At 34.2% G+C, this 14237-nt stretch overlaps 1 protein-coding gene across 1 annotated transcript; it reads right to left on the reverse strand.

Moving 5' to 3' along the window:
- Positions 1-6050: 6050 nt before the first annotated feature.
- Positions 6051-10591, reverse strand: LOC147396732 (putative serine/threonine-protein kinase PBL28). The gene is made up of 6 exons (XM_086450161.1): positions 10459-10591; positions 9075-9401; positions 8254-8369; positions 7151-7411; positions 6397-6597; positions 6051-6247 (listed from the first exon to the last, which is right to left on the reverse strand). The coding sequence occupies exons 1-6, from the start codon at positions 10589-10591 to the stop codon at positions 6185-6187; spliced, it is 1101 nt and encodes a 366-aa protein (XP_086306287.1). The 3' UTR covers positions 6051-6184.
- Between the last annotated feature and the right edge of the window lie 3646 nt (positions 10592-14237).

Below are 14237 nucleotides of genomic sequence, written 5' to 3' on the forward strand. Positions count from 1 at the left end.
TAGAAAAAAGAGATTGTTTCATATATTGAAAACTCACTATCCCCTCTTTAAGACATCTACAAGAGACAAACTAGGAAATAAAGTATGATTGAAATTTAAATATCTCGAAATAAAGTGTTATTACATGCTCTTAAAGAGCTTAGTGTGGTCTTAGAAAGGGGTGATTATCTCACCTAGGTGATGGTTTTCTATCTACCTCCTTATGTCATTAGAAGTCAAAGATAACTAAATAACTACATAGCTACTAAAACTTAAAAAAACACACTTGAAACTAAAGAAAATGGGAGTTATAAGCGAGATTCAAGAGGGGATTATCATATAAAAACATAAAATAAAGGTCCATTCCCCACCTTAGAGTTCTCTTCTTCCTCCACTAATTCTTATATTCCAAAGTGGTGTGGAGAAAGTCAGACAGAATTTTGGGGCTTAAGGAAGTTCTTCAGAGAGAATTTTGACAAAAAAAAAACTTCACTCCAAAAACTTCCTCCCCATTTGTCTTGAATAGGCCTCTATTTATAGAGACCTTTAGGGGCAAAAAAATCTCAATCTTTTCAAGTGCATAATATTCCCAAGAATACCTTTATAGGTGAGCTTCATTTCTTTCCATACCTTGTCCTCAATAATCATTTTCAAGGCCTTGAGTCTCACCAACAAAGATCTTCAAAGGGTAAATGGGTAAATGTGCAAGAGGTTCTGGAGGATAAAATGGTCAGGTCTATTTGGTTTTGATCAATTTATTCTAAACTTTGTTAGAAAGAGCTATGGAATGTGAGATGGGAGATGGGCTTATTGGTTATTGACCATAAAATAGTCTCAACAAAGTAAGAGTAGGGATATCATTATTTACTTGTGGGACAAAATGGCCAAGGTCAATGGTGAGGGAATATGCCAAATTACTTCAAGATCTTGGTGTATGGTGCTGGGATATAATAAAATAAGGTTAAACTGATAAATAGATTGTGGTCCCCAAAAAAGAGAGAGGTTAGTGGAGTGTGAGATGAGATGAAAAATGGTCAAAATTGAGGGATTAGGCCAAATTACCTTGGACCCAAAAGTGAGGTGCTAGGTTGGGTAAAAATGAGGTCAAAATAGTAAACATGTTTGTGGTTCCAAAAAGATGGATTTTAGTAAAGAGGAAAGTGGAGTGGTCCCAAAATAATGAGGTTTTGTAGAGAGTAAGTGGAATAGCCCCTTCCAAAGGTTCTCTATACTACATGTAGGTGAGGTAGGGAAATAAGGAAATTTGTACTATCCTAGGCATGGTGCCGTCAAACCACAAATAAACTTATCCACACCTTAAGTATAAACAAGCCAAATTTGGCCTATCCATACATAAAGTACGGATAAGCTGGGCTTTACGGCATTTTGGAAAGCTTATGGGGTGTTTACACTAGTCATTGTGAACCCCATGTTTTCCACTCATCTTAGCTTTTGTTGGATGTAGTGCATTAAATGTAGTTGTGAAAGCACTTCTAACCTTTTTATTATAAAAAAAATATTTGATGGATTATGAAGGATTTTGAGAATAAGGAGTCGCCACCTAGTTTAGGTTTAGGAACCAAAATAATTCTAAAACAAATCCGGATCAGTCTATGGGTAAAAGAAATTGACAAGGGGTCAAGTTACAGATTTCAAAAGGTATTCGACATCGAACCCACTCGATCGAGGTGATCGATCTCTACCACAATCTAAGAACATCCTAAGCTCAAATGAAGAAGACTATGGTCAAAGTTATGGTCAAATCATCATCATTAATTTATGTCGGGTTATTCAAATAAATCGTATGACTATAGTCTCCTCAAACACTATATAATTCCTCAGATTCGACATATTGATCTACAAAATAAAAATGGGTCTGAAGATCACATTACGAGATTGGAAAGTGTTAGGCACCAATCCTGCTCGATGAGCACCGATCTTTATTTTTTCCAAAAAAATTACATCACAAGAAAAATGGTTTAAAAATTAAAAATAAAAAGATTACATTCTTTACCTGGGTGATTGTGACGGTTGATTCCTCAGAACTGATGGAGAACGTCGCTTTTGTCTCTATCATTAGATCTGCTTTCAATCTTCGAGATGAAATATTCTATTCTTAGATCTGAATATTTTTTAACTTTTGGGGGGTATTTTTGAGAATTTCTAGGTATTTTTTAAGTAAAAAATAGGATTCGGGTGTTAGGTATAGACTTGGGGCTTCAAATTTAAGATTTTAGGAAGTCTTAGGAGAGCTTTTGGTCTATTTTTCCTAGGGCTTTTTCTTGACCTACAAATTTAAGTGGTGCAGGGTCCTTTTTAAAGAGTTTTTTGGGAGATTAGGATTTTGATTAGGTCTCTTAAAGATAATGTTAAATTATTTCAATTAGGATTTTGAATTTTTGAATTTTGACTTACGTAGAATGATATTTTTTTTTAGTTTTTAGAGAACCCCCTAATGGAGGATTCTTTATTACATTATATTCTTCGGGACCCCTAGTGGAGGGTTCTTTATTGAATATCATGTGGGCCCCACTTAAATAAATGACCACCACTTAAAATTTGACCAGTGGACTTAATTAATTGATTTTAGTTGTTAAAAAATTTTAATTTAATTTATTAAGATTTCACTTTACGCTAATTAATGTTTTAATTATTAATTTCAAAATTTTGAATTTTAGGGTTGAAAAATTACTGTTTTGCCCTTAAAGAGGACTTTTACGTTGAGAGGTTGCTTTTCGATATTTTAGAATGTTGAAATCAGATTTTCGAAAAGAATTCAATGAGAATATCGATTTGTATCACTTATGGGTTTTTGGCATAAAATAATCATGAATCTTATGAGGGTATTTTCATAATTTTAACAAATTTTGTGAAAATTGGCGAAATAATTTACTTGGTCTTCATTTGTTGTTTTATGTATTCGAAAGAATTTTCCTAAGTGTAATGTAGGTTCTAGGGATATTTTGATGTTAGGGGTATTTTGGTCATTTTTAATGATTTTTCTTGTAAAACTTCTTTTTGTCGGAAGAATGATGATTTCTATGTTTTAAGTCATATTTTCCTATTGTAGCGTGATTTCTAAAGTTACTTGTTTGAAATATCTCATCCGGACTTTGAAAACATATCTAGTAACAACAAAAATATTAAAATATTCATTTATCATTGGGAATCGTCGCAATCGGGTTGACGAGTTGATTAAGTGGGCGAGTGCGAAAATGGGGTGCCACTTAACCTATTTCATTCTAAGTTAACTCAAAGCCAAAGACGTAGGACTCTATTGACCTTCCTTCAAGAAATCTCTAGAACTTGTAGTCTTTTACAATCTTGTTCCTTTGATCATCATGATTGTTAGGACACATAGGAGTGTAAAAGACAATCAATAACTCTTTGATGAGGTTATTTGAGGTTATCATGTGTGATTTTATTGTAAATATTGGGAACTCTAGGATTTATGAAGAACTTATCCCTAAGGGTTTCCCAAAATCCTATAAATAAGACTCTCATTTAAGGAAAAATATGAGAAGAATTAAAACTTTCGAAATCTGTCAAAATCCTTTTCAAAGCTTCCAAACCTTTCCAAAATTTTGTTCAAATAATCATTCACTCTCCCAAGAACCAAACTCAAAAAGAAGAAAGAAGAAGAAGAAGAAGACCAAGGTGGGAGAAGTTTTTGTATAACCTCCTTTAAATCCTCCTATTCTCACCTCCCCATTCTTTACTTTTATGTTATTGTATTTCAAACTTTCAATTCTAATTAAAGCAATGTAGATTTACATTTACTAATCTAAATGCTTGGTGGTCGAGAGTAATCCCTCTTTAAGGTAATCTCCCCCTATAAGTTCTTAATAAACTTCATGAGAGCATTTCAATTCCATAGTGTAGATATTTTATTTTTATTTACATTTCCCAGTATAAATGCTTTTACATTTCTTGCAATTTAAATACTTAGATTAGTTTTCTTTCTTTTTTCCTTGATGGCAATAGAATTAGAGAGTAAACCTTCCTTAGAGGAAATCTTCTCCTGCTAAGTCCATCACATGCATACACTTTCATATATACTCACATCCAAAATGGATATTGAACCAAGATGTATACTCTTATGGACCTATATCTAACGTTAGAGCCAACAAAAATTATCTTCATTATCTTCAAATGGATAACATCTGATGCATAAGGTCTTGCTCCGTTCATGGTCTTGTTCAACTCATGAACATTGCCTATAGGTCAAACCAATAGAGATAAAGGCTTCCAAGGGAATACATATGTTAGATTTGAAGCTTGAAGACCTCAAATGATGAAATTTAAGTAGATTTCTATCAAAGTTCTAAGTTGACAATAAATTCCAGCAAGCACCTACTTTTAGTAGGGGTTTACTTATAGTCTATTTTTCTTCAATTTGCAAACTAGACTATAACTCTTTTTACTCTTAACTTCTATAAGTCACTCTACCTAAAAAAAAATCAAAAAAAAAAAAAGAGTTTTTAAGTTTCAACTTATGGTCATTTTCATAATCATTAATGGATGGGATGGACAAGGTGCATAATACCTTCGTTGTCCTTCAACAAAACTTCCTTATGTAGATCTCTAAGTAGACTTATACCCTTACCATTGAAAATGAGTCACTACATACCTAAAATGAATTTCACAAAATATTTTAGTGGTGTCCATTCACACCCAAACTCTTTGAATGGTGATAATATCAAAACCTAAGTAAATGAGCTCAAACTCCAAAAGATTTTGAATCCTCACATAGCTACACCAGTTACAATGAATTATGATCCAAAATGATCTCGTTTCTATATATAAATTAAGAATAGTGCTAAGTGGCAAGATTTTGTTGGAGATTAAAAAACTTTGACTCCTTAAAAAATTGTGCATGCAGCCCTATATGTTTTACATCCAACCAAAGCATACTACGTAGGCACCTATGTTGCTATAGGAACGGGACACGATTTTGAATTGCGACTCTTTACAATTGATGAGAAATTAAGAGGTGTCAAGAAACACCCCCACGCGCATTTTACTAAAAAAGTTATTCTCTCTATGCAAGCAAGATCAGTTGTTGATCATTAGTGGGTGAAGGTGGGTATTAACCAACTTTTCAAGCTAGCACCATCATGAACCAACACACATAATGGCGTCATTGGTACCATTAATATAAGTTGAGCGATCAGGGTGCGAAGCTGTTAAATCAACAAGTTGCCACAAATAAGTTAAAAAGTATACTTTAATACACTTAGTTGTTTCACCCATGACATTCCACTTTCCTCTACTATTCAAAAATGTTTCATGTTAGCCTACCAGAGGAAAGTTCAAAGTAAAAGTAAGAGTGATTGTTCAAAAATGTTTTATGTTGGCCTATGAGAGGGTGAGTTTAAAGTAAAAGTAAGATTGGTTGTTCAAATATGTTTCATGTTGGCCTATGAGAGGGGGAGTTTAAAGTAAAAGTAAGGGTGGTTGTTCAAAAATGTTTCATGTTGGCCCACGAGAGGGGGAGTTTAAAGTAAAAGTAAGAGTGATTTAGAGATATCCCTCTAGATTTTGATAAATAACATAGATACCCTTTCATGTTCAAACTGATGACATACTCCCATTAAAAATGATCTTCTTAGAAAGGCCAAAGCAACTACTTGAAACACCCTCTTCATTAACCTTTTGCCAAAAATCCTTGATTTTCCCCCCACATATATAGGCCAATTCAAGAAATCGACTCAATAAATAATACATAATCCCAACCATGAATGATATGTCGGTGACCATTGAAGGATGTTGTGACACATGGATGTAGTGAAACCTAATCTAAACCATGAACCCTAAGAAAAATTTAAATAGAGCAATGTTATTAAGAGAACAATGAATCGTAATGTATCTTTATCCTAATTCTTATCTTCACAAAATATGATTTGGCCTAAATGCATCTCATGCAATACTTTGCTACCCTTCTTCAAACTTACGGTGATCGATGATTATCACGAATTTACTAAAAAATCAATAACCTCTGAGAATATGATCAAATTGAAAAGAACTAGACAGCTTTGAATAATGGTATCATGGATTCTCCTATTTAAAATATTACAAACAAAGAGAGCCCATGTAACAATTTTATTTCCTAGCTTACAAATTCCTACTGACCTACCATATCACAAATAAACACATGTGAAGGAATCATGAAATCCAACTCCAAAGCTGGTACGTAGTACACACATTAGACTGCAATCACTTCGAAAGATAGTGGTGTGGCTGAAGGGTTCTTCTCTTTCTCTGCTTTCTGCACCAATGAACAAAAGGGATTATCATTAGCTTAATCCCAATTTTTATTTTTTATATTTTATTTATAGATTTAATTAACAAGACGTGGGGTTTGAACTTTGATCTAGATATCTGCATTGTTTAGTAGACAATATTATGTTATCTCACCATGTTGGTTTCTGTGTTTTTCCAAGCCTTATCCATCTCTGCGAAAACGACATCGACGGTAGGACGCCCTTTACTTGATTTAGCGACACACAACACTGCAATATGTAAGATGGATTCGAAATCTTCAGCGTTAAGTTGTCCCTTCAATCGTGAGTCTTCAAAATCCGTTAAGGGTCGCTTCCCCATGATAACATCCTTTGCCTGCATGAATCACAAATTTCATATTAAAACCACAAAGGCAATAAGAAAATAACACACACACATACACAAGAACGATGAGATCATAGCGATTCAGTAACTTTGAGAAAGAAATTACGGTATACGTATATCTCTCTCAAACCCACCCATTCATAGACACTCAGTTTCTTGAAGGTGCCAATTTGCTAAGTTGGTTTAAGTCGCTGGGTGTTGAGACCACTACTTAGGTTCAAAACCCGTCTTCACCTACTAATTACTATCCACCAATCTCGTTTTCGTGTTAGGTTTCCCTCACTTGTAACCCTAAACAAGTTACATTACTTACATACCCAATGCCCAAAATAACGACTAGAAATGTTGATCAGGGGTTCTATCCATTCTCAATTTTGGTTATAAATGCACAATACATCCCTATTTGTCAATCACATCAATTAGATTAAATAAATACCTTCATCATAGTTTACGCAAAGATGACCCAGAATTGGCAATCTTAGTAAACACACAACGCATACACACACACACACACACACACACACACACACACACACAAACTCACCTTCCTAGTCAGTTGATCACGAGCATCAATGTCCAACTCGATGACTTTCCTACCCGATAGAAATTGAAGGATGACGATACCAAAACTGTAGACATCACTTCCACAAGTAAGCTTAGCATTGCTCATGTACTCGGGGTCCATGTAGCCTAATGTCCCCCTAACATCTGTGAACACTTTACTCTCCTCCATCCCAAGCATTTTTGCCAACCCAAAATCAGAAAGTTTTGGTTCCATATTTTCTCCCAGTAATATATTTGTTAGCTGCAAGGGAAAAAAAAATAATCGATGAAACAATCGTTTTTTACCTGATCATGGCCTAAGGTCAAATTACTAAGACAGTATAATTATAAAAGAAAAGATGAGAGTGATTCACTATCTTTTAGAAAGAAATTAAAAATCAAATTAACATTGCTTATCTGGGCATGTTTTACTATCTAACTGTGTGCAATTCTTCGGTGATTTACATAAGAATTGGTGTGGCATTAATAAAAGTTGGTGTGGCAATAGCATATCTCTTAAAATATAATTAATAGTTTTTGGGGTTATAGTTGCATTTGATTAGAATTATAAAAGATCTAATTAGAAGAGTTGGCCATAAATAAGGGTCTAAACAATGTGAAAATAGCCCAAATTTGATTACCCAGGCCGTCAAATTTCATAAAACTTGATGGACAAAAGGACCGAATTGGCATCAAATTTTTCATTGTCAAAATTTTATTTTCGACTAGCCGAAACTATCAAATTAATAAAGGATGGGAGAAATTCGATAACTCTAAACCGTCAAATTTAGGAACATCAAGAATTTTGACAGTGCTATCATCAAAATTCAATTTCTAAAATATGTGGGTCTTGGCCTATCAATTTTTTTGTCGAATACTCCAATTTCCATGTAGTGCTAAAGATTTAGGCTTAAAGAAAAGAAAAGAAAAAGTATTTGAAAGAAATCTTTTAGAAAGAAATTATAGCTTGGGAATTCTCTCCAAGCCCTATTTCCAACCTCCAAATCCTAAAAACCTAATTTCCTAATAATCAATCACCAATCAGATTTAAGACAAGTGCTAGATTTCTGATTGAGTCAAACATTCCTTCTTCTTTTTTCTCACCTTGATATCTCTATGAACAATGCAACCATCTGGATGAGTGTGGAGAAACCTCAGTGCAAGAGCACAATCTCTCAAAATCTTGACTCTTCTATCCCAAGTAAGAGCAGTATCTCTCTCTGTAATTAATTAAGGACCCATGCATGTATGAGTTAGTAGTAAACAATTCAAACCATATTTTCAAAACTCGAGAACTCGAGTCGACTTTCCATTGAACCTAGTCAATTATTTGAGTCAAATAAATATGTACTAATTATATTAAGATTTACATCTATGTTTTAATTTTTGAAAATAAATATAATCCATAACTTGGAGGATTTCTTACCCGATTATTCAATGCACTTGCAAGTCAACTCGTCCGAATTCTGAGTTTGAGTCATAAAGACTTTTAGAGACTAGTCAACTCCAAAAACTCAAACCAATCGAATTGATTTAGCCGGGTTTCAAAAACTCAACTTGACTCAAATCAAAAAATTTCGACCATCAATTTGGACAAGTCAAATAAAAATATATTAAATTTAAAATGATTTTTTTTTTTTGTTGTTGTTCTGCACTAAATATTGCATTTAGGCAAATTACTCCATTCCATTCCTGACCCGACTCGGTGCATTTTAGATCTGACTCAGTTGAGTTAACTGATATTTTCCAAGCTGACTCAGTGAGTTGGTTCCATTGAGTTTTGGCACTGAGTCACCTTGAAATCCAATCGAATTAAGTTAACTCGGCCAAGTTTCAAGTCGACTCAACGAGTTTTAAAATTATGATTAAGAAAATATTACTCTATAAGAAGAAACATGGAAGATTAGTGAGGATGAGTATTATACTTAGGAGATGTTGGGCAAGATTCCCATTAGAACAGAACTCGTATACGAGGTATTGCTCTCCATTGTCTATGCAACAGCCGAAGAGGCAAACCAGATTGGGGTGTCTTATTCTTGAGAGACCTTCAACTTCTCTTGTGAAAGAATCAGACATATTGCTCTTGTAAATGTGCTTTATTGCAACAACTTGTCCACTTGGAAGAACACCTTTGTAGACTCGGCCAGCGCTTCCGGCCCCTAAGCATACTTTGTGGTTGCTGAAGTTCATAGCGTTCTCGATCTCAGCCTTGGAGAATCTATAGAGACCCGACCATTCGAGGATCTCTTTCCCTTGTAGAGAGTAAACTAAATGTGTTACAACAACAACAACAACACAACCTTATCCCAAAGATTTGAAAATAAAGTGCAATACGAGACTTCCCAGGAGGGTATTCATCCTAGTACTATTATGAGTCAGACACATTTAATTGTGGAGTTATATTGGGTACATTGTCACATATAAAAAAATAAATACAATAAAGGTAATTTATTAATATCTATAGATACTTGGCCATATATCGATCTCTTTTCCTAATGGAGTGCCAATGCGTTAAATCACAAATTAACAAAATCTATATTATCTTTGAGTGAGATTTTGGAGACCCCACATTTTATTGGTCCATGTGTATTAAAGGCATTAAAATGAGAATATTTTTGCAAATTCGGGATGTCTTTTAATACACGTGGACTAATAGGATTGTGAGGTCTCCAAATTAAATACGAACTTTGGTTGATTCCTTAGTAGTGTATATGGTTCGATTTTGTGTTCAGTACCATAAGAATAGAACAAAACATAGGGCTTGGAGAATTTATAGAGTTATAACCATTTAGAGGCCCCTTTCCTTTATGGAGAGAAATTATTAACAAAATCAACACTACTATTTTGGTTGGTTAGTATGGGGGAGTATCAGATGGGAGAGTTAGAAAATCACGACTCATTTTAAAAATGTTTAGACAAAACATTCTGATTTCGATCGAGATTGGAACAAAATGTCAACTACAAATAAAATGTCACAACGTGAAAAAAGTCCTATATTTGACGGCTCAAGATCGTCGAATTTCATAAAATTTGACAGACTAAGGAGTCAAAATTTTCACTGTCAAAATTTTTTATTTTTTGACAGACCGAAACCGTTAAATTAATGGAGGATGGGAGAAATTTGATGGCTTAAGCCGTTGAATTGGGGATCATAAACGATTTCAACGGTTATAGGCCATCAAATTTTCTTGTCAAAATTTGTGGTTTTCACATAGTTCGTTAGACATTTTGTTTGATTTTTTTTTTTCTCCTAATTAACCAAAACAATACCTTGAGACGATATTTTAGCTCTTGGTTAGTAATATGTACCTTCAAACGGTTTTGGCAACCTCTTCCTTGTCACAAATTTAATGAGCGCAATGATCAGAATCATTAATATTATTGCTACAAAAATCCCTAACAGTGCTTTCGCAGCCGAATCTGAGAAACAAAGAACTGCCATTAGTCTTCCATCAAACGATCATTGAGATGGGATGAAAAGCACAGGTTTCCGAGGGATTAATATAGGTTACGTAAGGTTTTTGTACCAAGGTCAAAATATGAAAACAAATAAAACATTAGATACATACGATATTTTGAAATATTTACATTCCTAGATAAATTAATCAATTTCTCTAAAAGATTTTATAGTGAACTTACCTTTATACCTCTTTGATTTAATATATTCAATAATGTAATTTTTGAAAAATCAAAGACATATAAAAATATATTCACTACAAAAGATTTTTTATTTTTATTTTATTACATTAATTGATAAATTTATCCGAGTATCCTCTCATCTTAATTAACCATCGTTTACGATTAAAAAATGAAGTATTCTTTATTAATTACTAGGGTTGTCAATGGGTATGATCATACTCGAGATCCAATCCATTATGAACCAATAACTTTGGACCTCTGATTGACGATTTCAGTTTGGATAAGGTTATGATCTGATATCTTATCGGATCGGTTTGGGATCAACCACGTCTTGACTCATGCTTGAATAGGTCAACCATGCTATGAGCTTGTTTGAGTCAACTCGTTTAGTCCCACTACTCTATTAGTTCCATCAAGGTTATTTGCTATGCTTTAAAACTATGTCTGAAATCTCAACGAGTCGACTAGAAATTTGTCGAGTCTATTAACGAGTCAACTCAAAAACCGAGTTCACCGATAAAAAAGAATAGAAATTCCAAATGAGGAGCTGCACTTACATGTGAGTTTGATGTAGCCCTGCTCTGCACATACACAAAGACAATAAAGTTTCAGAAGAAGGGGGCAGAGAGGAAAACAAAACTATTTTACTGTTTTAGTTGAGATATATCGATTATAGTTCTAAAATTTGATTAATCGCCAAGAAACTCAGCCGAGTCTATTCGAGTTGATAGAATCCTAGGTGACTAGGTATAGAAACTCAAAAGGATATTAAATGCAACAGCAACAAAACTCAGTTAAAGTTTCTAACCACCTGACATGACTATCTTGATGAATTGACTTGGCATAAGGGTCCGAGTCACATATCAAACTGAGTCGAGTCAAGTTGAATTGTCCAAGTTTGGGTTGACTTGATGAGTTCTAAAAATTATGATTAAGATCTGGTTCCTTGCAACCTGACTTAGTCGATTTTTAAGTTGGCTAGGAAAATTGGTTTCATCATGGTTTTGGGCTGAGCCCCCTTGAAATCCAATCAAGTCAACTCTATTTGAACCATTTCAATTTTGAGTCGACACAATGACTTTAATATATATACATATATGGGGGGCATTGGGATGGGGTTAAAAGTTTCATATTGGGCTGATTTTTTAGAGGATGATTTCCTCATCATAGAGATCATCCTCACAAAAAATCAGCCCAATTCAAATCTTTTAAGTTATATAGGACAAATTTTGTTAACCAACATTGTTGTCGTCAAAGATTGTCAGCTATATATATATATATGGGGACGGTTCATGGGACATATGTAAAAACATTGGTTTTTCAAAATATGGGTTAGAGGTTTTGGATTGAGCTGACTTTTTGCGAGGATGGTCACTATGACGAGAAGATCATCCTTACAAAAATCAGCTCAATCTGAAACTTCTAAATCCATCAAAAGTGATTTACAAATTATTGGCAAAAAATCGACGGTCCACATTCTAAATCACTTTTAATGGGGTTAGAAGTTTCAGATTGGACTGATTTTTTTTTCCGGATGATCTTCCCATCATAGAGATCATCCTCACAAAAAATCAGCTCAATCCAAAACTTCTAACCCATATTTTGAAAATTTATTAATATTACATCGTTTTTACATATGTCCCTTGATCCATTCCCTATATATATATGGGGGCAGTTCAAGGGACGTATGTAAAAACAATGATTTTTCAAAATATGGGTTAGAGGTTTTGGATTGAGCTGATTTTTTGCGAAGATAGTCACTATGATGAAAGATCATTCTCACAAAAAATCAGTTCAATCTGAAATTTCTAAATCCATCAAAAATGACTTACAAATTATTGACAAAAATTGGTAAAAAATCGATGGTTCACATTCTAAATCACTTTTAATGGGGTTAGAAGTTTCAGATTGGGCTGATTTTTTTTTTCGGATGATCTTCCCATCATAGAGATCATCCTCACAAAAAATCAGCTTAATCCAAAACTTCTAACCCATATTTTAAAAATTTATTAATATTACATTGTTTTTACATATGTTTTTTCATGTCCCTTGATCTCTTCCATATATATATATATATATGTGTGTGTGTGTGTGTATTTATATGATTAATATTTAGTTTCCCAAACCTTTTGAATCCAAAGCACCCAAACACCTATAGAAATCTCCAACCCATTGAGGATCATCCCTAACATGATCAGTAGCAGCAATTGTAACAACAGCAACACCACAAATACCTTCGGAGGTTTTATTACCCTTTGATTGAAACTGCAATATTAAATTATTTCTAATGTCTTCAATGGAGTCGGTGCATTTCTTGCATGCCACGTTGAAATCCAATGCATAATCACTCAAAAGAGAACAGTTTTGAGCGACGATTTCATATTGAGGTCGAAACCTAGATTTATAACTTGACAAGGAGAAGTTAGAGCATGGAGAACTCCCATGATATAGTTTTTCGAAACCACATGATTCAATGGAGACATCTCGTTGGCGGTGAAAGGAACCGTTACATTCCTTCCATTGGTCTTCGTGTAGAAAGAGCGATGGGGGGTAGGGATCGAGGGTGAGGTTATCAGTGGCATGGAGTGCTAGGGCTTCTGATAAGGCATTTAGTGCATTTCTACAACATCGCGTGGTAGGGAAGCTGTTCCATTCATTGATACCTTCTGTCACTCCAAGGCATTCTCCCATTGGCAAGTACGGGTATGTTGTAAAATTTAATTTGCATACTGCATGCAAATCACAAATACATAAGAGGGTTAGCTAATTTCTCATGCATAGTGTTTAAACATGGCTTTGTCGAATTGACCTAAATTTGGCCTTTTAATTTTTTATTTTTATGGATAATAAGACAAGTTGACTAGTAAAATATGCTAAAGTGAGCAGCTTTATTAAATCTAATGCTTCGTGGGCAGGGGTGGAGCCAGGATTTCTCTCATGTGGGGGCAATGTAAGAGTGGAAGTTTTTTTGTGAGGGCAACGAAGATTGTAAATTTTTTTGTGGGGGTAACATAACAATGGAAACTATTTTGTGGGGCAACTAAGAGTGTAAAACAAATTGGGAGAGCAATAGTTCATTAATCCAAAGAAGCTTTGAAAATTCTTATGGGGGCAAGTGCCCCCATTGCTCCCACTCTAAATCCGCCCCTGTTCGTGGGGATGTTGGCATCAGGCGTGAATCGGATCCTCTATAGCATATTTTTACATTTAGCAAATTTTCCACAATTGAGAGAGCGACATGTTGAAAAAAATACCAACTCAGTCATCTAGAGTTCATGGCCTAGATGAGATTTACAAAAAAAAAAAAAGGACTTTTTTATTTGATCATAGACTTTTAAAATGAAACATGCCTACTGAACTCTCACAATGTGAAAAAAAGCCTAAATTTGATGGTCTTGGGCCGTCAAATTTCATAAAATTCGACGGACAAAGGGGTCGAATTTTTCATT

This window comes from Akebia trifoliata, chromosome 8 (genome assembly GCF_017979445.1).
Source record: "Akebia trifoliata isolate Shusen 1 chromosome 8, ASM1797944v1, whole genome shotgun sequence".
NCBI lineage: Eukaryota > Viridiplantae > Streptophyta > Magnoliopsida > Ranunculales > Lardizabalaceae > Akebia > Akebia trifoliata.